At 42.8% G+C, this 26908-nt stretch overlaps 1 protein-coding gene across 6 annotated transcripts in view; it reads right to left on the reverse strand.

Annotated features, from left to right (window-relative positions):
• MCTP1 (multiple C2 and transmembrane domain containing 1) overlaps window positions 1-26908 on the reverse strand; it is a 1234258-nt gene that overhangs the window by 544129 nt on the left and 663221 nt on the right. For all 6 annotated transcript variants that reach the window (XM_073589970.1, XM_073590053.1, XM_073589912.1 and 3 more), the window contains one exon: window positions 5074-5167. In XM_073589970.1, coding sequence (XP_073446071.1) covers window positions 5074-5167 — 94 coding nt within the window. The remainder of the gene's footprint in view (window positions 1-5073; window positions 5168-26908) is intronic.

Genomic DNA, 26908 nt, shown 5'->3' on the forward strand with positions numbered 1-26908 from the left:
GAACAGCTGGTTACAGGTACAAGAAACACTAATTTTATGAAGTGTGTGTGTGTGGACTAGACTTTAATAGGAGCTGATGTGGCCTACACAAGTTCCAAATGTAGTGTTTGGTGAACTTTTTTTGTGGTTTCTTTGTTGGAAACAAACTCAAAGTATGTGAACAAAGAATTGAAACTGATAGTATCACCAACTTTTTGGAGCTATTACAATGCAGGCAGGTAACCTACAATGCAAAAGATGAGGCTCCAAAAAAATTGGGTAATACTAATCTGGCTGCGCCAGCAGGGCACAAGCCAGAAAAAAAGGCTCCTCTATCTACTCCTATATAGTGTTTGCAACCAACCAATGTTGATGGATACGGATGGATGCACACTAATAGGAGAAGAAAAAATGAGCTGCACTCAAAGACAAATATGTGTGAGGCAGTGACGCACGTTGAGCGTCCTACAACCAGACATAGCTGCAGGACACTCTACTCAGCGTGAGCTGCACTCACACACAGTCAGAGGCCTCTCAGACAGCCGTCAACAGTGCAGCTAAGTGGGCACTGGCACTGACAGGCTGCAGAAAGGCTCCGCTGTGTACTCCTATATAGTGTTTGCAACCACCGTAGATGGAGACGGATGGATGCACACTAATAGAAGAAAAAATGAGCTGCACTCAAATAAAAATATGTGTGAGGCACTGACGCACGCTGAGCGTCCTACAGCCAGACGTAGCTGCAGGACACACTACTCAGCGTGAGCTGCACTCACACACAGTCAGAGACCTCTCAGACAGCCGTGAACAGTGCAGCAAAGTGGACACTAGCACTGAAAGGCTGCAGAAAGGCTCCGCTGTCAACTACTAGTGTTTGCAACCAACGTATATGGATACGGATGGAAGCACACTAGATTGAAATTATGTAAAAAATGCAGCTCAAAAAATAAAAGATGTATGAGGCAGCAGTGATCACACTGGGTGGCCTACAGCCTGACGTGGCTGCAGGACCCACTCCACAGCGTGAGCTGCACTCACACAGCCCTTGCAGACAGCTGTGAACACTGCTGCTAAGGCAAAGAAGGCTACAGTGGTGGTTTATGTAGCCTGGGTAAAGCACTAGATGTTTGGTGGAATCGCTATTTCTAACTGTCCCTCACAGTCTTCTACAGCAGCCTGTCCCTAACTGAATTCACAGCAGAGTGACCAGAAATGGCGGCTGCGGTGGCTTTTATAGTGCATCATGACATCATTTCGGAAGCCAATCACAGCCATGCCAATAGTTAACATGCCTACATGCCTAACAGGATGTGCCCACACTTCGGAGGATTCCCATTGGCTTAATCAAAGCAAGCAGGCTCATAGCATGATGGGAACTTCCGATTCCGATTCTGATTCCGGAATCCGATATGACAAAAATATCGGAACTAAGTATCGGAATTCCGATACCGCTAATATCGGCCGATACCCGATACTTGCGGTATCGGAATGCTCAACACTAGTTGTAATCACTCAAATAGTTGTGCTACATAGTAATTGTTGGGCTAGTGTACTGTATGTGCACCTTAAGCATTGATATGGGATTTTGTTACATACCATCTCACTATGGTTGGCGCCCTATTATGGTCTGATTTGTGCATGGGAACCTCTGCCCCTGAGCCACTGAGACCCCAGTACGACAACCAGATGAGTACATTATCATTGCACCCTGCTTTTCCTTTATTTTTTGATATGATGATACATGCATCTATGGTTACTACTGCTTGTTCATTTATACATATATTCACTTTAGTAATAGCCTAAATTCAGTTGACATTTCATTTTGTCCATCCATTATGTATACTTTGTCATCTGTCTATTTTTAGTTGACATTCACTTTGTCCATTTAACACTTTATATAAATTATTCCTATCTGATGACCTAGTATAAAGGCCCTGTCACACTAAGCGAGATCGCTAGCGAGATCGCTAGCGAGATCGCTGCTGAGTCACTAGAACTGTGATGTTATAGCTATCTTACCAGCAAGATCGCTGTGTGTGTAACAGTGACCAGCGACCAGCCCCCCTGCCGGGTATCGCTGATCGTGCCCGAAATGTCTGGACATTTCTTTGGTCGCTCATGTCCCGCTGAGTCGCTTGTATCGTCAAGTTTGACACCTACCCTAACCACCTCGTTAGCGACTCAGAAGCAAGACAAGGTGGGGATTAGCGTTCCCGTTTCCACGCCTACCTCGGCTCCGATTGGTGGTCACTACAGCGTCCTGATTGACGGGCTTCCTTTTAAAAGAAGCTAACAAAGTAGCGCTTCAGTTCTTTGTTCCTGACCCCGGTGTGTCCAAGTTGAGATCCTGTTTTTGTCCAACGGCTGCGACTCCATTTTGGATCATCTGCTTTTCCATCTTCGTTGCTTCTCTAGCCAGTTAATGGTAGGTATTTTTTTAATGAAATGGAGCGCTAGTACGTCACCTTCTTTTAAATGCACGGCCAATCAGGACGCGGTAGCGTCCACCATTCAGAGCTGAGAGGGCGTGAGAAAGGGAGCACAATCCACGCCTGTGTAAATACAGCGTCACACAGTACATCCCTCATCGAGGTGTGAATCGCCAATGGAACATACAATGTGACAGGGACCCAACAACTACCGACATCGTTACAAAGGTCGCTATGACACGCTAGATCGTTGCTCCGTCGTTGGGTAGATTGGACTGTCTGACATCTCAATAGCGACCACATAGCGATGCGGCAACGATCCCTGTCGTGTCGTATCGCTGTCGGGATCGTTATAGCGTCGCTAGGTGTGACGGGACCTTAAGATTACCGTAGTTAGTGGGTTTCCACCAATTAATATATTTACAAAGGACAATCTACTTTTTACTCCTCCTAATTTGATACCATTGCTAATAGGAGTAGGTCAACCCTCCCTCTTTTTTGTATTGCACTGATTTATACCACTATTAGTGGCTCCTTCCACAATTTTTTTCTTGGGTTACAGGGTGTATTGGGACACATTTTTTTCGATAGGGATTATCAGGGTCATCAGGGAGAGTCGCCGTTGAGTGGGGGTGCCATACCATAGAAACTAAAGGTGTCAACCTCCACTGCCAGGCAGGATCCAGTATAGTGTCCAATTAGGGATCATTAGGACATGTATATTATTTTTTATTTCCTGATTGATATTTATCCCCCTTTTTTGTGTACCTTTTACTTGTCTATACTGAATATGTTTTAGCTTCGCTTAGTAAAAGTTATATTTTATGGGCCCTTGTTTTTTTTATGGTTTTACACGCTAAACATTTGCAGCAAAAATTTCTTTAAAAAAAATTATTCCCTGGCAGGAAAAACACTGCATAAAATACACATTTTTTGGACACTTTTTAAATACTGTATGCTTTTAATGCAGTTTTTATGCCTTCATTCCCTACTCACTTGAATGGGTAAAAACACAACAAAAATGCTGACAGAAGTGGCATGTTGCAGATTTGAAGCTGGACAATTTAAGCAACACGTGCATGAGATTTCAGAAATTTCATTTATTTTGATGATATTGTAAGCTGCAGTGTTTTAGTGCAGCAGCTTTGTTGCAGAATTTCTGCTGCAAATATTTAATATGACCAAATGCGTGTGTTGGGCTGTGCATTTAGTCTATATAGTTTTCCATGGACAGGTGTTTAAACAGGCCTGGGTCTTGCTCTGGCCCATTTATTGAGGCCTGTTGGCACATAGAGAGGTTTGATAGTGCCATCATGATGTGGTGCACCTTGTCGCAGTTGGATGAATTTTATGCTTTTTTTTATTAAAATAGAGTCATCTAAGTACCCTATGTTACTTCACTTGCACGATTTCACTTATTTACTTACTGCTGGGTATTTGTGCATTGTTTTTATCCTAGTTTGCATGTGTAATGGCCACAGTGTGAATATGCACTTACACACTACACTTATACCAACATGTGTTCCAGCTAATTTCATTTGGTTTTGCTGTACATATTTAACATGCACACATACCTGTAATAGGGTATCTTATACAATTCAGTAGTAGACATCAGCGATTCTCCAAAAAAAGTATTAGATGCTTTAGCAATAATATTTTTCTGTTACAAGCTGCAGCTTGTACTAATTATTCGGTATTGACTAGGACTAGGGACATACAAAGATGTAAGATTGGACTTTTGAATGTGACTGGATCAGTTGACCCTCTTGTCCATTACAGGTATGAAGCTAGCTGGACAGTTTCCTGTTCCCTAACTTGACCCTGTCGTAGATATATGGATTTTTTTTTTATTGTCCCGAGGTTGAAGCCTATAATAGAGAACACTATTTGGAGTTTGCTGTTAATATGGAGAACAAGCTGACACCAGAGATGGAATACCAACAAGCATGAACTATGCCCAAAAACATAGATAGGACCTAGTTAGATTGAGTCACGAGTCAAACTACGGTAGCAGATTAGGCAAAGTTTGGACAGAACAGGGAGGCACAGCAGTAGTACAAGTTAGAAACACGGAGCAAAAACAAACCTAAAGTCATCATCAGAAATTAAGATATTCACGCAAGACAGAGAGATCTACTTGTAACCTGTCATTGGCTTGTGTGCAAAGTCCCTGAGTCAATAATAAAAGCTCCACCTTGTCATCCGAATGCAAAAGGTACCAGCCCTACAATGCAGTATTTCAGATTTGGATAAGTCATTTTGCCATTTTTAATGCTGTAAAGTCCCCTACTTTGATATACATGTCAGTAACATCTCACCTGTTATTCCATACAAATCTATCAGGATAGGGATTAACAAATATTAGTCCTTGGAGGAGCCCATGGTATATGTGCAGATACCTGCCATAGTTATTCTACATATTCCATGAAGACATTAATTTAATTAATCTGTCTACCACCGTCTCTAACAAACCTGCAAAAACACCAGTGGAAACGTGTCACTATTTCTTCTGTCATTGTGGTTTTGTAAGTGTCCCAGAAGTAAAATCTAACAAATACATGTCATGAAATCACAACTAAACATTTCACTCATATATTTTCCTTATTTAATTACCAGCTGCTTGGAGAGTATATATTAATCTTGTGGAAATCTCACTGCTTCTTACCTGTGACATCAGCTGCCATCAATCCCTCTGCTCTTATGACTTTCACTTGAAGTAAACCAACATCATTGAAATTGCTGAAGGACCTCATAAGACTCTGTAATGAGCATAACACGGGCATTACTTATTCACATAGGTAATTATGCTATATTACTTTTGTGTATATACCTAAAAAATAAGGCAATGTTGTCAATGTGACATGATATGTCACCTAAAGCATTACATTGTAAAGAATTATTTATCAGATATAATGCCAATTTTACAAACAATTCTGTAAAATCGCTCCAAAATAAAATAAAACAATGAAACAACTCGAAATTCCTCTTAAGTCAAGAAAATGCTATTGTGTAATGGGCTTTCAATGTAAGCCTATGTGTCTTCATGGTTACAGACTACAAACAACCCATGTGTAGTCTGATCCTCCTCTAGTGTCCATAGTTTATCAAGAAGAGGGGAGATGGAGTAAGAAAAACTACAAGACTTGTAGTCTACACCCATGAAGACAAGGTCTGCAAAGGAGCTGTATACATAAAGGTTTCACTAATTAAGACTTTTCTATTATTTTTTTTAAATGCATTTTAGCAATAATATGAATTTGCACCTCATTTAACAATGGAATTAAAAAGTATTTAGGTTTTGAATAAAGTGAACACAAGTAAAACCATTTACTTTGTTGTAGGTGCCGTAAAAAGTGACCAGTGAAGTGATATAAAAAATTTCTACATGATTATTCTTGTTTTCATATGAAAATTAATGAATATGCAATACATTTTCCAAGGTCAGGCAAGCTGAGAAAAATTACCAGGATAAAGAATTGGCTTGTTCGTTGCTTAAAGATTCTCTCTTGTAAATTTCACATATAAAAAGCACTTATGATTATTTTTTTATTTAAAGCATAAGCTCCAAACATAAAATGAATATAAAGTATCTGTAAGTATCTATCTCTATATAAATATGTATAAATATATTTTCACACAGTGCTTATATGTACACTTCCTTTGAAAAATAAAATTATAATCAATGTCACTGAATACAAGAACAATTTCAAACATTTTGACAAGACATTCATAGAACATTTTTTTAACCCATAAAAAGAAAGTAAGTGTAATAATATGCCCTTCATTACAAAATCTTCAGTTTTATGCAAATTAGTTGATGCCTTTTGTAAGACCTCCATGATATTTAAGGACAGAGCCAAGTCTTTTGAAATGAACAATTTAGCAACACAATGCAATATCTATCTTTTTACGTTCAAGAACAACCTCTTTAAGAGCCTGGATGCTGCAATGAGAGTGATGCTCAGTTTGTCTCTTCAGAATTTCCCATAGGTGTTTGATTGGTTTCAGATCAGGAGATATTTTTATAAATTAATTTTTCTAAATGTATGATGCCTACAGTGAAACATAGTGGTGGCAGTGTCCTTTTGTGGGATTGCATGAGTTCTCACAGTTTCTGGGAGCTACAATTCATTGATCGTATCATGGATTCACAGATGTACTGCTCTATATTGATAGAGAAGATGCTACCATCACTCTGTACCCTTGGTAGACGTACACTTTTCCAATGCGACAATGTTCCAAAACACACATCTGTTGTATTTCTGAAGAAAAGTCCAACCGAAACACCTATGGGGATTTCTGAAGGGACAAGTTGAGCATTACTCTCCATCCAGCATCCAGGCTCTAAAAGAGGGAATTTTTGATGAATAGAAAAGTATGCTGCAATCCAAGGCACACATTGCAGTGAGTTGTAGGCTGTATTGCAGCTAAGAAAAAGAAAAGGACATTTCAAGTATCTGAAATAGTGCATGAAAGAGCTTCGAGTTATTTGTTCTATATGTGATTTGTGATTTAGTGATTTTGGATTCAGGGAGTTCAGAAGGGAGTAAGTTGTATTAATTCACTGCTTAAATTTACCTGTTTATTTACTTATTAATATTTATGCATTGTGTAATTCCCATTAGGGACATATGCTTCATTATTGACAATGCCATGCAGTTTACATCTTGTTGCATTAATGCAATCCTTGAACAGCCATTTGAGGGGGCATAATGCTGTGCAAGATGTGTGACATTTGGGCATTTGGAAGCCCAGGTACTGGATCTAAATGGGCATCTGACATCACTGAGATCCATTGACACTATGGAATGAGTTTGCAGCTCACTGGTGTTGTGGCAGACGATCATAGCATGGAGATACGGGACAGTGAAGCAACTAGTTAGCAGCTTACAAACTTCAGCCCCAAACTAGTACCCCACACAGAAGCTGATTCAAATTTTGCCCACAGAGCATGGGGAACAGTACTCCCACATAATATTATTAATAATGTCAGCCACAGAGCATGGGGGGGGCCTTAAAATTTAATCCCGAGAGCATGGTGCACAATAGCTCCACAGTAGCAGTTTAAAAATTTCAGTCTCAGAGCATGGGGCATGATACCCCCCAAATGTTAAAAAATGTACAATATGGTACTGTGTGTACTGCAAATGCATCTGAAGAAAACATAGTCGGTCCTAAATCCTGAAGAGTTTACTTTACATTACTTTACATAAATTACTGTTCAAAGCCGGCAACCACCCCTGATTACTTCAGATAGGCATAATGGAATTGTATTCCGCTTCTATTTTCTTGTTTTTTCCAACTGGGGCCATGATTAAGAGGGGACAAAGGGGAACACAAAGTGAAGGAACTGGACTTGCTCTCAGCCATCCAATCTAAGACTGCCTACAGGCGTGGTTGCAGAGTACACGTGTAACAGAGAATCAGGGTTATATTCCGGGGCAGCAACCTGATAAAATTTTACCACATCCAAGAAAGGAAGCAGTCAACAAAATTAACCACTTCTCAGCTGAGTCAGCAGGAATGAGTAGCTAAATCCTTTAATGAGCATTAGACCTGGCTACAAAGGTAAAGTAAAATTATTTTTTAGGCACACTACTCGTACAGACATGGCTGCAGAGAACACAAATGCTTTTGAGCACAGCACCTCTCACAGAAGTTAACAACAAATTTCACTCACAGAGCATGTTTCCAAATTTCACCCACATAAGCTAATAGCAAATTTCATCCACAGAAGCTGATAAGAAATGTCACCCACAGCGCATGTTTTCACATTTCCCTGAGAAAGACAATCACAAATGTCACAAACAGACAATGGGGCACAGTTCCCCCCCATAGGCAGGGTTGCACAGTACACACAGTGGATTAAAGGCACAGTACTCCCACAGATATGAGTTAAAGAATAGACACAGCAGCTTTTGGCACAGTACTATCACAGACATGGTTGCATAAGAGTAGAAAAATATGTTTACTCACTCCCACCAACACAGTTGACGATTATAAAAACTTTTGGTTACGCACAGTACGTGCAGAGTACACATAAAGTGTTTTTGGAAAACTGAGCACATGCAAAACCTAACACTGTTCTTCACTACATCTGCATCATGTCCTTACGATAAGCAGAAAAGAAATAAAAAATAAGAATCTTGAACCACAAGGAACAGGTCCAAATGGAGAAGGAGATAGATGTGGCAGTATAGGTGGAAGAGGCAAGGAAGTATGGTGGCTCAGTGGTTAGCACTGCAGCTTTGCAGCGCTGGGGTCCTGTGTTCAAATCGAACCAAGGACAACATCTGCAAGGAGCTTTTATCTTCTCCCCGTATTTGTGTGGATTTCCACCGGGTAATCTGGTTTCCTCCCAGACTCCAAATACATACTGATAGGGCAATTAGATTGTGAGCCGCAATGGGCACAGTGCTGACAATGTCTGTAATTATTTAATGGAGCTATATAACTGAGTAAACTAAATAAATAAAATAAATACAGATTCAAGGGAGGAGTAATCCAACACTGTTTTTGGTATTTTTTTTATTTTTTTTGTATGTTTCTTTTTTTGTTTTATGGAACTGACTTAAAACAACCTAGAATTTTCAAAACTAAAACTAACAATCTATAACAAGGAGGCATAGGTCCAAATGCAGGAAGACGTGGATGTGGCCGTATGGGTGGAAGAAGCAAGGTAAGAGTAATCCAACTTTTATTTTTTTTTTCATTTTTTTTAGGTAGCTCACTTAAAATAACCCAGAATTTACAAAACTAAAATTAGTTATATAGAACCATGAGTTGTAGGTCAAAGTGGATATGGTGGTATGGGTGGAAGAGGCAAGGGAGGAGTAATCCAACATTTCTTTTTGCATTTTTTTTCATGTTTTTTTCTTTCTTTATGTAACTCACTTAAAACAACCTAGCATTTAAAAAACTAAAACTAGCTATCTAAAACCATGAGGAGTAGGTCCAAGTCGAGGAAGACATGTATATAGCGGCATGGGTGTAAGAGACAAGGGAGGAGTAAGCTGACACGGTTTCCTTTTTTTTTTAAGGGAACTGACTTCAAAGAACATAGAATGAACCCAAAATAAACTATCAAGCTACAACCAGGGTCCAACTAGTGTACGAGGTGGACATGGTGGATGAGGAGACAACCAACAGATTTTTTTTTGGTATTTCATTTGAGTAGGAGGCACCCAAATTAAACAAATGGCAAATAGAGCTGAACACTGGCTGTGTGCGTCTCTTATAGTAGTCTAGTTGTCCAAAGGTATGGCCAAGTCCTGTGGGATCCATGTCTGGTTAATTTTAATGATTGTTAAGTTTCCCACGTTTTATGTGGACAGGCGGATGCACCTGTTTGTGATCACATTCTTGCAGTGTTAACACATGTTCCAACATGACACTTGCCACAGGGCAGGCCAGCACCTCCAAGGTATAAAGTGCAAGCTCAGGCCATATGTCCAATTTGGAGAATCAGAAATTAAATGGGGCTGACCCATCTGTTAGTACGTGGAGACGTGTGGACACATACTTTTCCATGTTGTTATAACATGGGCTTTTGCTAATACAGACCCTGTGACATGGTGGTGCTGTATGATGTGGCGTACTCAAAGATTTGCCACATTTTGGCCATGCTAGCCCTGCCTTCTGAGGTGCTGGTGGAGCCCCAGCTGCATTGGCTACTTCCTCCTCTGTCTTGTTATTCCACTGAACCCCTGCTGTCAGGTGGGAAAACCATTAGTAGTTTTCCTACTAGCATGTGCTTGTATTCACGCATTTTGCGATCCCTCTCCAGTAACGTATGTAATGATGGTACGCTGTTCTTATAGTCGTGATCCAGTAGGGTGGACACCCAGTAATTTGCACTGGCAACAAAATGGGCAACTCAGCGGTCGCTGTGCAGGCACTGCAGGATGTATTGGCTCATATGTGCCAGGCTACCTAGAGGCAATGACAAGCTGTTCTCGGTGGGAGGTATATCATCTGGGTATTCTGCATCCCCCAGCCAAGCTTCAGTAATGCCCTTGAACTGATCTGAGTGCCACCCTGATGTGAACACAGTTGTTCTTCCTCCTCCTCCCAAACTGTTTACTGGCTCTATAGTTGGGTATCTGGTAGATGGTGAGACAGTAACCCACCCTCCGAGCCATGTGTGGATGACAGGTCTGATAATGGTGTGAATTGAGTATGCCCCTCCTCCTGCTCCTCTTCCTCCTGTGCCACCACCTCATCCAACATGGCCTGAATTCTTTTTTCCAGCAGGCATATAAATGTTATAACAATGCTGTTGATGGCGTCATCTGCAATGGCCACATTGATGGAATATTTGAAGCAATGCAACATGGCACACATGTCCCACATGGAGGCCCACTCCTTGATGGTGTAGTGGTGTTCTGCAGAGCAACTCACCCATGCAGATGAAACTCCACTATTGCCTGCTGCTGCTCGCACAGTCTTTCCAGCATATGCAACGTGGAGTTCCACCTTGTTGGTACATCGCATATCAGCAGGTGAGTGGGAAGGCCGAACTAACACTGCAGCGCAGACAGGTGAGCTGCAGCAGCGTGAGAACACCAAAAGTACGTACACACTGCCTGAACTTTCAGCAGCATCTCTGACATGTGTGGGTAGTTTTTCAGGAAGCTCCGCACCACCAAGTTCAGCACATGTGACAGGCAAGGGATGTGCATCAAACCGGCTAGGCCCAGGGCTGCTATGTGATTTTGCCTGTTATCGCACATCACCAAGCCAGGTCTGAGGTTCACTGGTACCAACCACTCATCTGTCTGCTGTTTGATACGAGTCCACAGCTCCTGCGCATTGTGGTATTTGTCCCTCAAACAGAAGAATTTAAGAACAGCCTGCTGTTGTTTCCCTCTGGCTGCGTTCAAGTTGGTGGTGCAAGTCTTCCTGTGACCGAATGAGAAGGTGGTACAGGAAGCAGAGTAAGAAGAGGAGCAAACCTTGACAGATAAACATCCAGCAATCTTCGGTGGTGGTAGGATATGAGCTAGAACGCCTTCTGCCTCTGTCCCAGCCACCACTACATTTACCCAGTGGTCAATTAAAAAGATGTAATGTCCCTGGCTGTGCTTATTGGTCCATGGATCAGTGGTTAGGTGGGCCTTGCCACTGATGGCGTTGGCAGTGCACACCTGATTTGGTCCGCAACATGTTTGTGCAGGGCAAGGATGGCCCACCCGGAAAAGTAGTGGCAGCTGGGAACAACATACTGCACAGTAGCCACTGCCATCAGTTTTGTAAAACTGTGTCCACCAGCTGGAAAGGCAGCGTTTCAAAGGCCAATAATTTGAAAATACTGTCATTCAGGACCATGGTTCATGTGAGGCTAGGGGGTATCTCCTCTTTCTATCAAGGATTTGGGGGATGGAAAGCTGAACACTTCCATGGGATGGTGTGGAGACGCTCAGTGATACTGGTGATACATCCTCTCTTTGCGGGGAGGCAGGTGGCCCTGTTGATTGTGAGCAGGAGGAAGACGCCAAGACCGCAGGAGAAGGTACAGATCTGTCATGCTTTTAAGGTATGTACTCCACTGCACCTCGTGCTTGGAATTCAGATGCCTCGTCATAGAGGTAGTGCTCAGGTTCAGAACATTTATGCGTCGCTTCAGGGTCTGATGGCACAATGTGGTAAACCACCAGTTGCTTGATGGCAGCACATTCCCTTAAGAAATGCCACGCCAAGGAGCTTTTTGGAGCTGTCTTTGATGTGCTGATTTCAGCGGCACAGTGGGCAGTAGCAGCCGAAGTACTGGCTAGGGGCTGCCTGCTGTGCCTTAGCACCCTTAGCGTGGCCATGTCCTCTTCCTCCAAACTGCGCACATCACTAAGATGGCCTCCACTCCATGTGGGGTCTAGGACCTCATCATCTCATGCATCATCTTCCACCATCTCCTCAACCTTGCCCTCCTTGCCGGTCTGCACACTGCATAAAGATGCTGCAGATGGCAACTGAATTTCATAATCATCTGACATGTCCTGCGTTGGCCCACTGATTGTGTGCACTAGCCCTCCCATGTACTCATCCTACAACATAACAAGTGCTTGGGCATCAGTGCACTCAGTCTCTTCCACTTCTGAGGCAGGACTTGGTGGATGGGCCACAGAACTTTAGCCAGCAGAGTTCTCAAAAAGCAGACGAGACTGCTGCATGACTTGGGGCTCAGACTGCTTGGCTGATATGCAAGGGGGTGAAGTGGGAGCTAGATGACTATGGTTCTTAGGTGCCAACTGTGCACTTTCTGCAGTGGACCGGAGGAAGATAATGTGAAGGAACTGGAGCCACTCTCAGTCATCCAATCTAACACCTTTTCAACATCTTGTGGCCTCACTATTTGTGCAGCAATATTCAGGCCTACGAAAGGACATATAATGTCCTGTCACCTACGTACACCAGAGGAAGATGTTGTATTTGGGCACGTCACATAACAGGTACAGAACAACTATGTTCTCTAACTGCATCAGCTACACCACCACGATCAGCAGGTACACCAGCATCACCACAGTCACAGTCACATGCCCTTTTGGATGCTTTCCTCATTTTTGGAAGTGGTTTTTCTAAATACTACTTGCAAAGAGATGGTAAAAGAGTAGATTTATTTGTTTACAACAGTACCAAACACACAGAAAAATGATTTTTTGGGGGGCATAAAAATGGCAACTAGACAGTTGATGCTAATTATTTATTTCCCAGACTACTATAAAACACAAACAAATCCAGAAAAATAATTTTGGAGCCTAGAAGTGGAAACTAGAGAGCTAATGCCAATTATTTATTTCCCAGACTACTAAAAAGCACCCCCCTGACGAAGGAGATTTATTTCCAAAACGCGCATCTAAAGGCACTCCACATAGCATAACAGGCTTACAGGTACAATCTTGTCTATTGCACTTTGTTCTATTGCTTATATTGCACATACATATTTAGTGGTTCCTCCACAATTGCACATTTGCACTATAGCACTTTGAGCATGTTTGTCAATATAAATTAGGCTATATACATAACAACACTTTTTTATTTTTATTATTTATTTATTAATTTTTATATTTCCACCTTATTTGTGATTATTTGCCTGGTTCATTAATCAAGCCTCATGTTATGGACATTTAAGATTTTTGATGTCCCATACATACATTACTAAAGTGGTTTTGTCCTTTTTTTAAATTATGCACTTGTATGTTGTGCCAACATTTTAATAAAGGAAATTTTTTAATATAAAGATATTTGTGTTTTATTTAAAAAAAAATTATTAGATTATATTCCATACCCTGCTGGTTTTTATTTCCATCCATCTCTGAGTTTATTGATCTATAGATACCGGATGGTCTGCCATGCCTTTATTTCAGAGGGGATTAAATCACACATATGAAAAAAATATTTTTATTTTTTTATATACAGTCAAATATGTGCTATTAATTTTGTATACAGTGGGTTTGATTCCTTTCTCCTCTGTTTATATTCTAAAAAGCACACAAAAATATTTTTTCTACGTAGAAATTGCAACTAGACAGCTGATGTCAATTATGTATTTTCCAGACTACTAAAAAACATACACTGGTCCAGAAAAAAAATATTTTTGGAGCCTAGAAATGGCAATGAGACAGTTGTTGCCAATTATTTATTTCCAAGACTACTAAAAAACACACACTAGCGGCTTAAAGGCAAGTACTCCCACAGGCAGGCGGCTTACTTGTTTATTAAGCTTTGCATATATAGCGCTATCTTATTCCACAGCGCTTTGCACACATTATCATCACTCTCCCTAATGGGGTTCACAATCTAAATTCCCCATCACTATGTCTTTGGAGTTTGGGAGGAAACCAGAGAACCCGGAGTTAACCAATGCAAACATGGGGAGAACATACAAACTCCTTGCAAATGTTGTCCTTTGTGAGATTTGAACCCAGGACCCCAGCACTGCAAGGCTACAGTGCTAACTACTGAGCCATCGTGCTGCCCTTTTAGCACAGTACTAGCACAGTACTAACAAAGATGGGTTGCAGAGTACAACAGCATTTTTTGCAGAGTGCGCAGTCACTATCTGTCCCTTTCTCGAGATGCATTCTATACCTAACGAGAGCATTATATTATGGCGGAAGTACTCATGATCCTGACTTTATGCAGGCCGGGTCACGTGCTGCCCTGGCCAATCACAGCCATGCCAATACTTGTCATGGCTGTGATAGCTCTGGAAGTGCCTACAGTCTAAAAGCATGTTGATTGGGTGTGCTGCAGCCTTTCAACAAGTTTTATTAGACTGGCGAACACGAACAGGAAACCGGACATACAGTAAAAAGTCTGTGTTCGGAGTTTGGTAACAGATACTAGGTGTTCGGTTAGGACCCTGAACTTTGCCGTTCAGGTTCGCTCATCCCTAGCCTCAGCCTCATGATGTTGATTTACTACAAAATACAAGGAGAGCCTGGATGCCTTTCTAGATAAATAGATTATAAGTTGTGGGTACTAAATTCTGTGATGGGACATTGATCCAGACAACTTGTCTGACTGACTTATGTGGAGTCGGGAAGGAATTTTTCCTCTAATATGGGGCTAATAGCATCTGCTTCATAGTGTTTTTGCCTTATTCTGAATCAAGGATTCCTCTGGATATTGTCATTTTGTTAGTCTACTTCCTCTGGATCAGCATTTTAGACTATAGGTTGAACTTGATGGACTTATGTCTACCTTCAACCTTAAAAATCAATGACACTGAAAAACACATTAAACTATATGCTTTGCTACTAGAGGTGAATCCTAAATTTGATACATCACCAGAAAGTTACAATTATTTACTCCTTCCATTCTATGTACTGAAAAGCAAAACTAATAGGGGAAATAGTAAAAAGGATCACAATTGCCACTATTGTTAGGGCATGCGCACAAGACATATTTTTCAGGCATGTCTGCTCCGAAACTTGCACATAAACTCAAACAGAAAATGCTTAAAAGAATGATCATTTGCATTATTCTGTAAAAACAACTTCATGTGTATATGTTCAGTCTGTCGAGAGTCTTTTAATCGCTTCTTGTTTCTAAAGATACCAAGCAGTTAAAAGAAGTGACCAGACCATTCTTCAGGCGTTCTCTGAGGGCGCACTGTACTTTGCAATACAAGTCGATAGGATGGCTCACAAAAATGTAGATGGACATAAATGATGTAAATGCACTCAGGAAATGGTAGAAAAAAGTAAAATAGACAATTTAGGGAAAAAAAACAGTGTTTCCTGAACTGTCTTTCTCTTTGAAAACTCGGCAGAGAAAAAGATGTCGAGTGAAAAACTACAAAGCTAAAGTTGGCAGTAGCCAAAGATGCTTGAATCAGAATTTGTTTGTGCATGTGGGTCTGTGACTGTATATGCATGGGTATGTTGTGTATACATACAATTTAGTATGGGGTATTATAGGACACTGTTTAAAACAGGGGTTTTCACATCTTTAGGAAATGCCATCACTGATTGCTGTGGCAGATAATATAATATACGTAGTACTGTACCCCACAAAGATGAGTCGGGGTCCCAGAGGTCAAACCAACAGCGATTATTTAGTGATGGCAAATTCTCGTGATATGAGATCACCTACTGAGATGGGAATACTGCTTCATGACTTGAATAGTAGTGAATACCATTATTAGTTGAGGCTTGAATTAAGGAATTAAGAACTACTGTCTACTGTGGCATTTATTGGGCACAGCCTGGTGACATTAGCTGGCAAAATAAAAAGATGACAGCTCTTTTATTAAACATTCAAAAAGTCATTTATATTTTACTGTCAGTCCTGTGTGATTATTTTTTTTTTGAATGAATTTTCAATAAATGAAATTTTTTTAAACCTATGTTCCCTTGGTGCTGGACTTTTTCCACCTTTTTCTTGCTTGCCATCGTTGATCCTCACCCCACCATTTCCGAGCAACATCCCATTGACTGCTTACTGCCTTGACACATGAGCACAAGATGATATATTATAGATGAACCCCTGAATTTATATTTTGGAATAAAAAAGGGTTAAGGACATCATATAAAAACGTGTCCATTTTCTTTCCCAGATTGTGGGTGAAAAACTAAAAGCAAAGATAAAATCTGTTAAAATTAGTATTCTCATGCTCGCTTACATTTCCGGATCATAATATGTTAAGTATGCCATTGTGCCAGTGAAAATAGTAGTTTTGGATTGTAAAATTATCAATAAAAATGTTATGGAGGTAAAGAGCAACCCATGCTTTTATTAATAATATGAGAGAGCTGACAGTCAGAGCACACCATGATATTAACATTATATGTCCCAAGTGAATACTCCCTGTTTACAGAGAAAGATATGACCTTGGTTTTCCGAGACGAGAAATTATTAAGCTAGGTATATTCCCCTATGTGTATTAATATGATATTTCTTTATATAAAAAGTATTTATGAGCCCTGTTAACTTTCAATCTTTTTACATTTGTTTATTTTTCAAGCAAAGTCTCAAAGGTGGTTAAATGAAAATCGGCTTCTACGTTGACACAGAAAAAGAGGGTTTGAGCGTTAGAGTAATGGTCTTAAGAATTATTGCCCATGAAGGTTTATTTATTGCCCCCACCAACAAAACAATAGACATTACCTTTAATTTTTAACCATATACTGAGGTTACTGAGATTTGTATTATGATCTATGTTGGGTTTTTTTAAGCTAGAATTGCCTCCTGAGCTTTATTACGTGCACGTCTGACCTCATTTATACACCATATGGCATGGAATAAAATGTCTTTCACCGTTAGCGCTGTTACCTGTTGCTTCAATAGCATCAGAATATGCCACAGTGCTGTATAGAGGTCTTCATTACTCATTGTACTCAATAGGGATCACATTTCAATCTCATATGAGCACACACTAAGTATCGGTATATATTTGGAGTGAAGAGAAACCCACTAAAAGGGTTGTTCACAATTTTGATCTTCATGGGTATAATGCACCCCTGCCTCATGGCCCCTTGTCCGTGGCTATGTTCTACTGCTCAACTAACAGTTTGGACCAGTGGCATCATCTAGCCACTGTCCAAAAATTTGCACTTTCTGATGCTGCAAGCACAGACAGATTTGATCCGTCAGCATTTGAGGAGCACAGTTGCACTAAAAAGGGGTGGATCCAGTGATCAGGCCAGTTTCAGAGCAGCACTTACAAGCTCTATAGTAAAACCTTCAAAAGACAAAGTGAGCGAAAACCCTGCTGTAACTAAATAAGTAAAAGCAAAAGTGCATCTAAATAATACAGAGTTTTTAGTAACACTGTTTTTGATCAAAAGTAGCATGAAAGCCATCCCACCATGACACGGTCATGGTGGGATGGCTGTCCTATCCCGATGGCTGTCCTATCCCGAAGAGATTTACCGTGTCGTGGTAGGATGGCTTTCATGCTACTTTTGATCAAAAACAGTATTACTAAAAACTCTGTATTATTTAGATGCACTTTTGCTTTTACTTATTTAGTTACAGCAGGGTTTTTGCTCACTTTGTCTTTTGCAGGTTTTATGGCCAATGTCAACATGCATTTATATGCTGCATGTGTATCAACTCAAACCAAGCTCAATTTTTGTGTTTTTTCTCTATAGTAAAGAGTCTGTAAGCACCATTCTACTTGCCTAGGAAACCGGTCACCTGTTTGCTCATTGTCTAGGTTACCAACCACTGCTGCAGTCAGTAAACAAAGAAATTAAATGGGTTTTCCAATACTTGGACAACCCCTTCTGCTATACTTCCCCCCAGTAAAATAATAATACTTATACTTACCTCTGGTGCCGGTGCCATTCCTGCAGTGTTGTGTTGTGAATTCTCTTTCTGGCCTCCCTCTGGTTATTACTGAAGGTAGTGGAGCTGGTCAGATTGAGAGAGGGGTTGTGAGTTCTCTTTCTGGGCTCCCTCTGGTGGTTACTGGAGGTAGTGGAGCTGATCTGATTGACAGAGGCTAGCCACCTGATAATGAGGATGATGACTGGAGATCTGGGGTTTCAGATTGGGATTTAAGACAGCCGACTCCCTCTATCCTTGCTGGTGATTTTCTTCCTGTGCCTCCTGAGGTCTGAAGTCTCCTGCTCTGTCCCTGCATGGTTCAGCTAAGTGGTTCATTTGCTATTCTGTTTGCATTTGATCTGGTTTTGTCTATCTCTGCTTTGTGCGGGTCAGCCAGCTCCAGCTGGGGCTGTGCTGAATCACCGCCCATATGTTACTGCTTGTGCCAGTTTGTTTTGTCCCCTGTTATATTGGTCTCTTTTTGCTTTGCTTTCAGAATATATCAGAGTGCTGATATAGTGGGGGCGAAGTCGTGCGACTTCAGTGTTTTTTGTGCATCAGACGTGTTGGACTTTTTGCAGGGTTTCTTGCGTGATTGCAGGCAGTGTCTTTCCTTTCCTGTCCTGTCTAGTCAGTGTGGGCCCCATCATTTGCTCAGTCTATTTTCCTGCCTGCATTTGTGTTTTCATCTTGTCTCACCAACAATATATGTTTGGGGGCTATCTATTCTTTTGGGGTCTGCTCCGGGGCAGTTTAGATTTCCCCTTTCTTGCTTTAGGCTTAGTTAGCTCTCCGGCTGTGCCGAGGCGTCTAGGATCATTGTAGGTAGGCTCCACGGCTACTGCTAGTTGTGTGAATAGGATCAGGGGTCTGCAATCCGCTTAGTTACCAACCTCTCTGGTTTTCTGTGGCTTAGCCTGGGCCTGCTATCCTGCTTGGTGACCCATTCATAACAGAATCACCAGCCTTACTGTAGACTCTAGGGTACTCTAAAAAAGGAAAGAATTTAAAAAAGAACAAAAAAAGTGTCAGAATTTTTTTATATATATTTTTTCCTCTGGGGCTGTAGGAGGATATTTTTTGTCTAAATGGAGACTAAGCAATTGTCTGATCGTGTTGAGCAGCTCGCTGCTGAAGTGCGGGGAATTTCTGCCTATCTCGCTCAATCATATGCTGTTGAACCAAAAATCCCTACTACTGATGTGTTTTCTGGGAATCGGTCTAAATTTTTGAATTTTAAGAATAATTGTAAACTATTTTTTGCTTTGAAACCTAACTCATCGGGGAGCTCTGTGCAGCAGGTTAAAATTATCATCTCCCTGCTGCGCGGCGATCCCCAGGATTGGGTCTTTTCTTTGACACTCGGAGATCCTATTCTGGCTAATGTGGACGCGTTTTTTTCAAGCCTTGGGGTTGTTGTATGATGAACCTAATGCTATTGATCGAGCTGAGAAAACCTTATTGGCTTTGAACCAGGGTCAGGATTCTGCAGTGTCAATACTTTTGTCCACCCTCTTTTTTATGTTTGGTGTGGAATTATATCCAATTTGGCTTTAGGACAATTTTTTTTTGTGTTTTTTCATTTAAGACAAATTAAATGAAGATAATAATACCAAAGAATTTGTGATTGCAATCATTTTCAGGAAGAAACGGAGTATTATCTGACAGAATTGGAGGGATGTCAATAGTTTTGGCCACAACTGTATATTGTCAAAAATTTTGAAAGTGGGCGGTCGTTACTAAATGGAATGACGATGTCCTAGCAGCTCTCTTTCGGAAGGGTTTGGCAGAAACCGTAAAAGATATTATGGTGGGATTTCCTGTTCCCTCTGGTCTTGATGACTCTGTCATTGGCCATTCAAATTGATCGGCGTTTACGTGAACGTAAAACTACACGAGAGGCGTTGCCGCCTTTTGAATGAATTTCTGAAACCATGCAATGCGATAGGGTTTTGTCTAGGGAGCAACGTCAGGAGTTTAGAAGGCGTAATAAGTTGTGTTTTTTTCTGTGGGGATGCCTCTCATACTATTTTTGTCTGCCCTCAACGAGAATAGCGTTTTTGCTCACACATTTGCTGTGGGTGGTGTACAGCCTAAGTTCCTTTTGGCGATTACCACTGTCACGTCTGCGGCCATCCGCTTCTGGACACTGTCCTCTGAGCTGGGGTGGAATAATGAGGCCTTGGTTGGGGCCTTCTGGAGGGGACTCTCGGGCAAAATAAAAGATGAGCATGCTGGCCGAGACACTCCTACCACCCTGGAGGATCTCATATCTCTAGCCACCCATATAGATTTACGGTTTCAAGAACGCTCCCAAGAGGCAGTTAGGGAGAGGAGACCCTTTAGGCTGTATCAAGCGCCCATTCCCCGCTCCCCGACGTCACCTAGTAATTCCACTCCTGAGCCCATGCAGGTGGACCGAGTAGAGTTGTCCGAGCAACAGAGCAGGGAGAGGAGGACGAAGGGGCTATGCCTTTACTGTGGCGGGGCCAATCATTTTCACCCCGGAGTGTGTGATAATATACCCTAGGAAGGGCAATGAGGTTTGCTCGAACAGGCATTTCTCTAATTTAGCGTAGAGTCGGTTCTCCCGTAGACGTTGCAGGACCAGCCGAACACTCCTCCTGTGGGTGGATAAATCAGGTGAAAAGTCGAGGATGTCATCTAGATACACAACGACACAAGAGTACAGTAGGTCTCGGAAGATTTCATTAACGAACTCTCAAGTCTGGAAGGAGACCAGAGAGGCACTTGAGAGATCCAGTATCCGGATTAAGAGACATGCAGACAAGAGACGCTGGGATCTTCTGCCATACCAACCTGGCGACAAAGTCTGGCTATCAACTAAGTATATCCGCCTGAGGATGCCTTCTTACAAACTGGGTCCCCGGTACATCGGTCCGTTTGAGGTACTTAGACGCATTAACAACGTGGCTTATAAATTGAGGTTGCCGGCTTCACTTCGGGTCCCTAACGCCTTCCATGTCTCGCTCCTTAAACCTGTCGTTCTTAATCGGTATCGCCCAGTCCCACCTCCTTCCCCTCAGCCAGTAGGGGCTGATAACGTCTTTGAGGTAAGGGATATTCTTGCCATGAAAAAAGTTCGGGGGCGGACCTTCTTCCTTATCGATTGGAAGGGTTTTGGTCCTGAGGAGAGGTCCTGGGAACCTAGAGAGAATGTTAATGCTCCTCTTCTTTTAAGAATGTTTTTGTCCAACCTCAGAAGGGGGAGACGTAAAGGGGGGTACTGTCACGTCTGCGGCGGTGACCGTCGTCATCCCAGCTGCGGCGGGGTCCACCGCCGCCCGTACTCACCAGCCCTCGTATCGCCGCTCTGTGCCCGCCTCCTCCTCGCTCCCGTCCTCCTGGTGCGTGGTTGTCACGTGCAGGCGCCTTAGGCCGTGGGCGCGCGCTCTGCAGGTCTCTTAACCCGGCAGCGCCCACACAGGGGCCCTGGCCGCCCAATCAGCCAGCAGCCTGGGGTATATCAGGCGTCTCCAAGATGGTGGAGATGCCTGATTATCGTGAGCTGTTCCTGCGGCATTCTGGCCGAGTTGTGGGGGGGCTTCCCTACAACTTCCTCTCTACCTGTGCCTTACCTCAGTTCTGTGTTCCGCATTCTGTCCTGCCCTCTGTACTTAGTCCTGCACTCCGCTCCCCATCTTGTACTCCTTATTCAGTCCTGCGCTCCGTCCTGTACTTCCCTCTCAGTCCTGCACTCTGCTCCCAGTCCTGTACCCCGTGTTCAGTCCAGTACTCAGTCCTGCACCTTCCACTCAGTCCTGCACTCCGCTCCTACTCCTGTACTCCGTACTCTGTGCTCTGTCCTTGTACTCCTATTCAGTCCGGTACTCCGTATTTAGTCCTGTGTTCCTGACCGGTCCGGTATTTCCGGTTCTTCCTGTGCTCTGGTTCCGCCAGTTCCTCTCTGGTTCCTTGAGCCACCCCTCTTGGTTCTAGCTGTCGTGGTATCTGTCTCCCGAGGGTCTGCTCCTAACGATCCCTGTATAGGGGTCGGCTCTACCTGGTGCGCTCGCTCCCGGGAGCTCCAGTTCCGCGATCTAGAGGGTCCACTCTTGGACGTTACCTTCCTTGATCGTCACACCCTGATCTGCTCCTTGTCTACATTTTCCGCTAAGGCTTTTGTTGATTCAGGAGCTGCTTTGAATCTGATGGATTTGGACTTTGCTAAAAGTTGTGGTTTTCCCATGATACCCCTGCGGACTCCTATCCCTTTGAGGGGTATTGATGCTACTCCTTTGGCAGAGAATAAACCCCAGTTTTGGACCCAGGTGATAATGCGGGTCATAGAAGGAAAGTTCTGCTTTGACAAAGACCGTCTGGTCGAAACGCGTAGCCTGTCATCTCTGTTGTGGTGTGGTTACATGGAGAGTCTTCACCATTGTATGTTTTAATGGTTTTTCATTAAAGAAGATTTTAATAGCAGCTGGAGCAGAACTTTCCTTCTATGGTCTATGACGTTGGTCCGCACGGAGCTCCGAGTTTCTGCGCTTGATCTCTGGTGAGCTGGCTATTTCTTTCTATTTCTATTTGGATAATGCGGGTCGCCCCGGACCACCAAGAAAATTGCACTATTGTTCTGGGTTTTCATTGGTTGCAAACTCATAATCCTGTTTTGGATTGGAAATCTGTGTCTGTGGTGAGTTGGGGTTGTCAATGTGTTCTTAGTGACACTCCTGTTTTCTCCACCTCTCCCCAGTCTCATGATATTCCTGACTATTTGGCTAGTTTTTCTGATGTATTTAGTGAGAGTAAGTCTGCGTCTTTGCCTCCTCATAGGAGTTATGACTGTGCAATTGAGTTAATGCCCTGGTGTAAATTTCCCAAGGGTCGGCTTTTCAACTTAGCTGTATCTGAACATGATGCTATGTGATCTTATATCAAGGAGTCGTTGAAGATGGGTCATCTAAAATACATCTCCAGAATTCGCCCTTTTCTCACCATGGAAACAACAAAAACCCTCACTGTCGCATTGATCCACTCCTGCCTGGACTACTGCAATGCTCTATTAATTGGCCTCCCCACTACTCAACTTTCCCCTCTCCAGTCCATACTTAATGCAGCAACCAGGGTCATCCATCTGGCTAATCGGTACTCGGACGCGTCCGCTCTTCGCCAATCGTTACACTGGCTGCCCATTCATTATAGGATCCAATTCAAAGTACTTGTTCTCACCCACAAAGCTCTCCACAGTGCGGTACCCCCCTATATCTCCTCCCTCATTTCTGTCTATCAGCCTAGCCGACCGCTGCGCTCTGCAAAAGACTTTCGACTAACCTCTGCACTAATCTTCACCTCCCACTCCTGACTCCTAGACTTCTCCCGCGCTGCGCCAATCCTCTGGAATGCTCTACCGCAAGAAATTAGGAGTATCACCAATTTGCACAGTTTTAGGCGCTCCCTCAAAACACATCTGTTCAGAGCAGCCTATCACATTCACTAATCAAAGTCATTTTATGTGTAAGTCTGCATGTGTAGCCCATTCACTATCTCCATCCCCCACCTTCTCAAGATGGCTGGACCATCATTGTAAATACATCATTGTAAATACACACCTGTACTTTGTATCTCCCCCACCTCATTGTAGATTGTAAGCTCTCACGAGCAGGGTCATCTTATTTTACTTTATTATTGTTGCAAATAAAGTCCGTGGAGCCTCATTTAACAGTCTCAAACACGGGACTAGCCAGATCTTCCTCCATGGAAGGACCCAGCCAAGGAGTGGCTCCTTTCGGAAACCACCATTACCACCACACCATATTAAGTGGCCCTTTAAGTCAATATCCAGCTCTTTACGAGTTTACAGATATGACAAGGGAAATACCAAGGCCAGGTATCCATCCACAGACAGCTGTTTCGGGGTGTTGCCCCTCATCAGAGTGGAGTAGGATGCTGGCTAGGTGGGAGCAATGCCTAGTAGACCAACATCATGAAACAATCACTGACCTCAGGGAGACCAGTCAAAGAAAACACTGTGGCAGCCGGCAAAGGCGCTCAATAAGTGAAATCCTAGGTGCATTGCTCCCTGGGAAATACGAATATGCAAATAAAGTCCGTGGAGCCTTTATTATTGTTGTGATGGTTACGTGTGACTGGACACACGTGACCCTGGATACACCGCCTCCAGTAGGGTGAATTTAAATAATAAAGGGAAATACCTGAGAAACCGATACAATGGAGGGCCCTGCGATAGGGAACGGGGACATGGAGACCTCCTGCACTCCCCTGAGTCAGTGTCTCTACACTCCTGAAGTCCCTATGCAGGTTCCGCACCTGGTGCCGAGCAGGATACCTAAAAACCCTAGCTCGCCCTGCACCTAGCCCTTTCTAGTGATATGGACGGTGCAGAAACTAATCCCACCACTGCACTGAAACACACAAAAGGAAAGGTACAAACAGGGATAACACCACTTAGCTTTGCTCTGTCGCTCTTGCTCCCAGCAACAGAGTCCAGCACCAGAATGCAGCTTTCCTCCTGAATAGCTGCTACTTCACCAAGCTTTGTCAGAGCTGCAAGGAACTCCTCTCTGTGGCTCCTTCCACACCAGGACTCTGATTGAGCTGCAAGGAACGCTCTCTAGCTCCTTCCTCCACCAAGGATGGTTGAAATGACCAATATCACCAACCATGTGTGAGAGAACAAGATACTCCTATATAGTTAAGCCAGAGCAATCACACCTGTTAGTGATTCCCGTGTAATAACGCTAACCACCAGCAGGGGCAAACTAGAACAAAAGACACCACTGTGTAATGACCCTAATGGCCACCGGGGGGGCAAAACTAACTTTAAGCAACCAGCTTAAAGAAAAAAAAAGGTTACAAGTCCTTTTATGTGTCACAATCCAGCATGGATCATGACAGTTGTATTGTTAACGTTGTTACTTATGACTTGTGTTTTGAACTGTTAAACTGTAAAGTGCTGCGGAATATGTTGGCGCTATATAAATAAAGATTATTATTATTATTATATTAGACCATCTTCTTCACCTTTAGGTGCTGTTTTTTTTGTGGCCAAGAAAGATGGTTCATTAAGGCCATGTATTGACTATCGTTCCCTTAACAAAATCACTGTTAAATATCAGTACCCGTTACCCCTGATTTCTGATTCATTTTCCAGAGTTAAAAGTGCCTGTTGGTTTACCAAGCTTGACCTCAGGGGGGCGTATAATCTTATTTGCATTAAGTATAGGGATGAATGGAAGACGGCGTTTAATACTCCGGAGGGATATTTGAAGTACCTGGTGATGCCTTTTGGGCTCACTAATGCCTCTTCTGTCTTCCAATCTTTTATGAACGACATTTTCTGGGACTTTGTGGATAAGTTTTTGATCATTTATCTGGATGATATTTTGATCTTTTCCAGTGATTGGGATTCTCATGTGGAACATGTACGGACTGTGTTCCGGATTTTGAGGGAAAATGCTCTGTATGTTAAGGGATCGACGTGCCTCTTTGGTGTATAGAGGATTTCATTTTTGGGATTCATTTTGTCTCCGTCTGCTATTGAAATGGACCCGGCCAAGATACAGGCCATTTATGATTGGGTTCAGCCCACTTCTTTGAAGGCTCTCTAGAAGTTTTTGGGTTTTGCTAATTTCTACCCTAAATTTCTAAGTAATTTTTCAGGTATTGTTAAACCACTGACTGATTTGACCAAAAAGTGCGCTGATGTAGTGAATTGGTCTCCAGAGGCAGTTTCGGCATTTCAGGAGCTTAAGCGGAGATTCACTTCGGCTCCGGTTCTACGGCAACCTGATGTCTCACTCCCATTTCAGGAGGAGGTAGATGCTTCTGAGTTTAGTGCAGGAGCCGTTTTGTCCCAAAGAGATCTGGTGACTTCTAAGATGAATCCCTGTGCCTTCTTTTCTCAAATTCTCCCCATCTGAACGTAACTATGACGTGAGGAATCGGGAATTGTTGGCCATGAAATGGGCATTTGAAGAGTGGAGACATTGGTTGGAGGGAGCTAGACATCAAGTTGTGATCCTCACCGACCACAAGAATTTGATTTTATATTTGAATCAGCCAGACGCTTGAATCCTAGACAGGCTAGGTGGGCCTTGTTTTTCACGCGTTTTAATTTTGTGGTCTCTTTTCTTCCGGGCACTAAGAATGTTAAGGCGGACGCCCTTTCTAGGAGATTCTTTGCGGATTCTCTTGATGTGGCCGAGAGCCTACTACCATTCTACTACTACCATTCTAAATGAGGGTGTAGTTCTTTCCGCCATCTCACCCGATTTGAGACGTGCCATGGAGGAATTTCAGGAGGGAAAATCTGATCGTTGCCCTATGGGAAAATTGTATGTCCCTGACGAGTGGAGGAAAAGAGTAATGTCTGAAATTCATTGCTCCGCGTTGGCTGGTCATCCAGGTATTTTTGGTACTACAGATTTGGTGAGTCTGTCTTTTTGGCTTTTTGGTGGCCTGCCTTATCTCGTGATGTCAGGAATTTTGTGCAGTCCTGTGGGACTTGTTCTCGGTCCAAGCCCTGTTCTTGTTCTAGGGGTTGTTGATGCCCCTGCCGGTGCCCAGGAGGCCATGGACCCATATTTCAATGGATTTTATTTCTGATTTTCCTGTGTCTCAGAGAATGACTGTTATCTGGGTGATCTGTGATAGATTTTATAAGATGGTCCATCTTGTACCACTCCCAAAGTTGCCATCTTCTTCTGAGTTGGTGCGCTTGTTTTTACAACAGGTGGTTCGGT

This window comes from Dendrobates tinctorius, unplaced genomic scaffold (assembly GCF_039654945.1).
Source record: "Dendrobates tinctorius isolate UK_male_01 unplaced genomic scaffold, ASM3965494v1 ptg000003l, whole genome shotgun sequence".
Taxonomy (NCBI): Eukaryota; Metazoa; Chordata; class Amphibia; order Anura; family Dendrobatidae; genus Dendrobates; species Dendrobates tinctorius.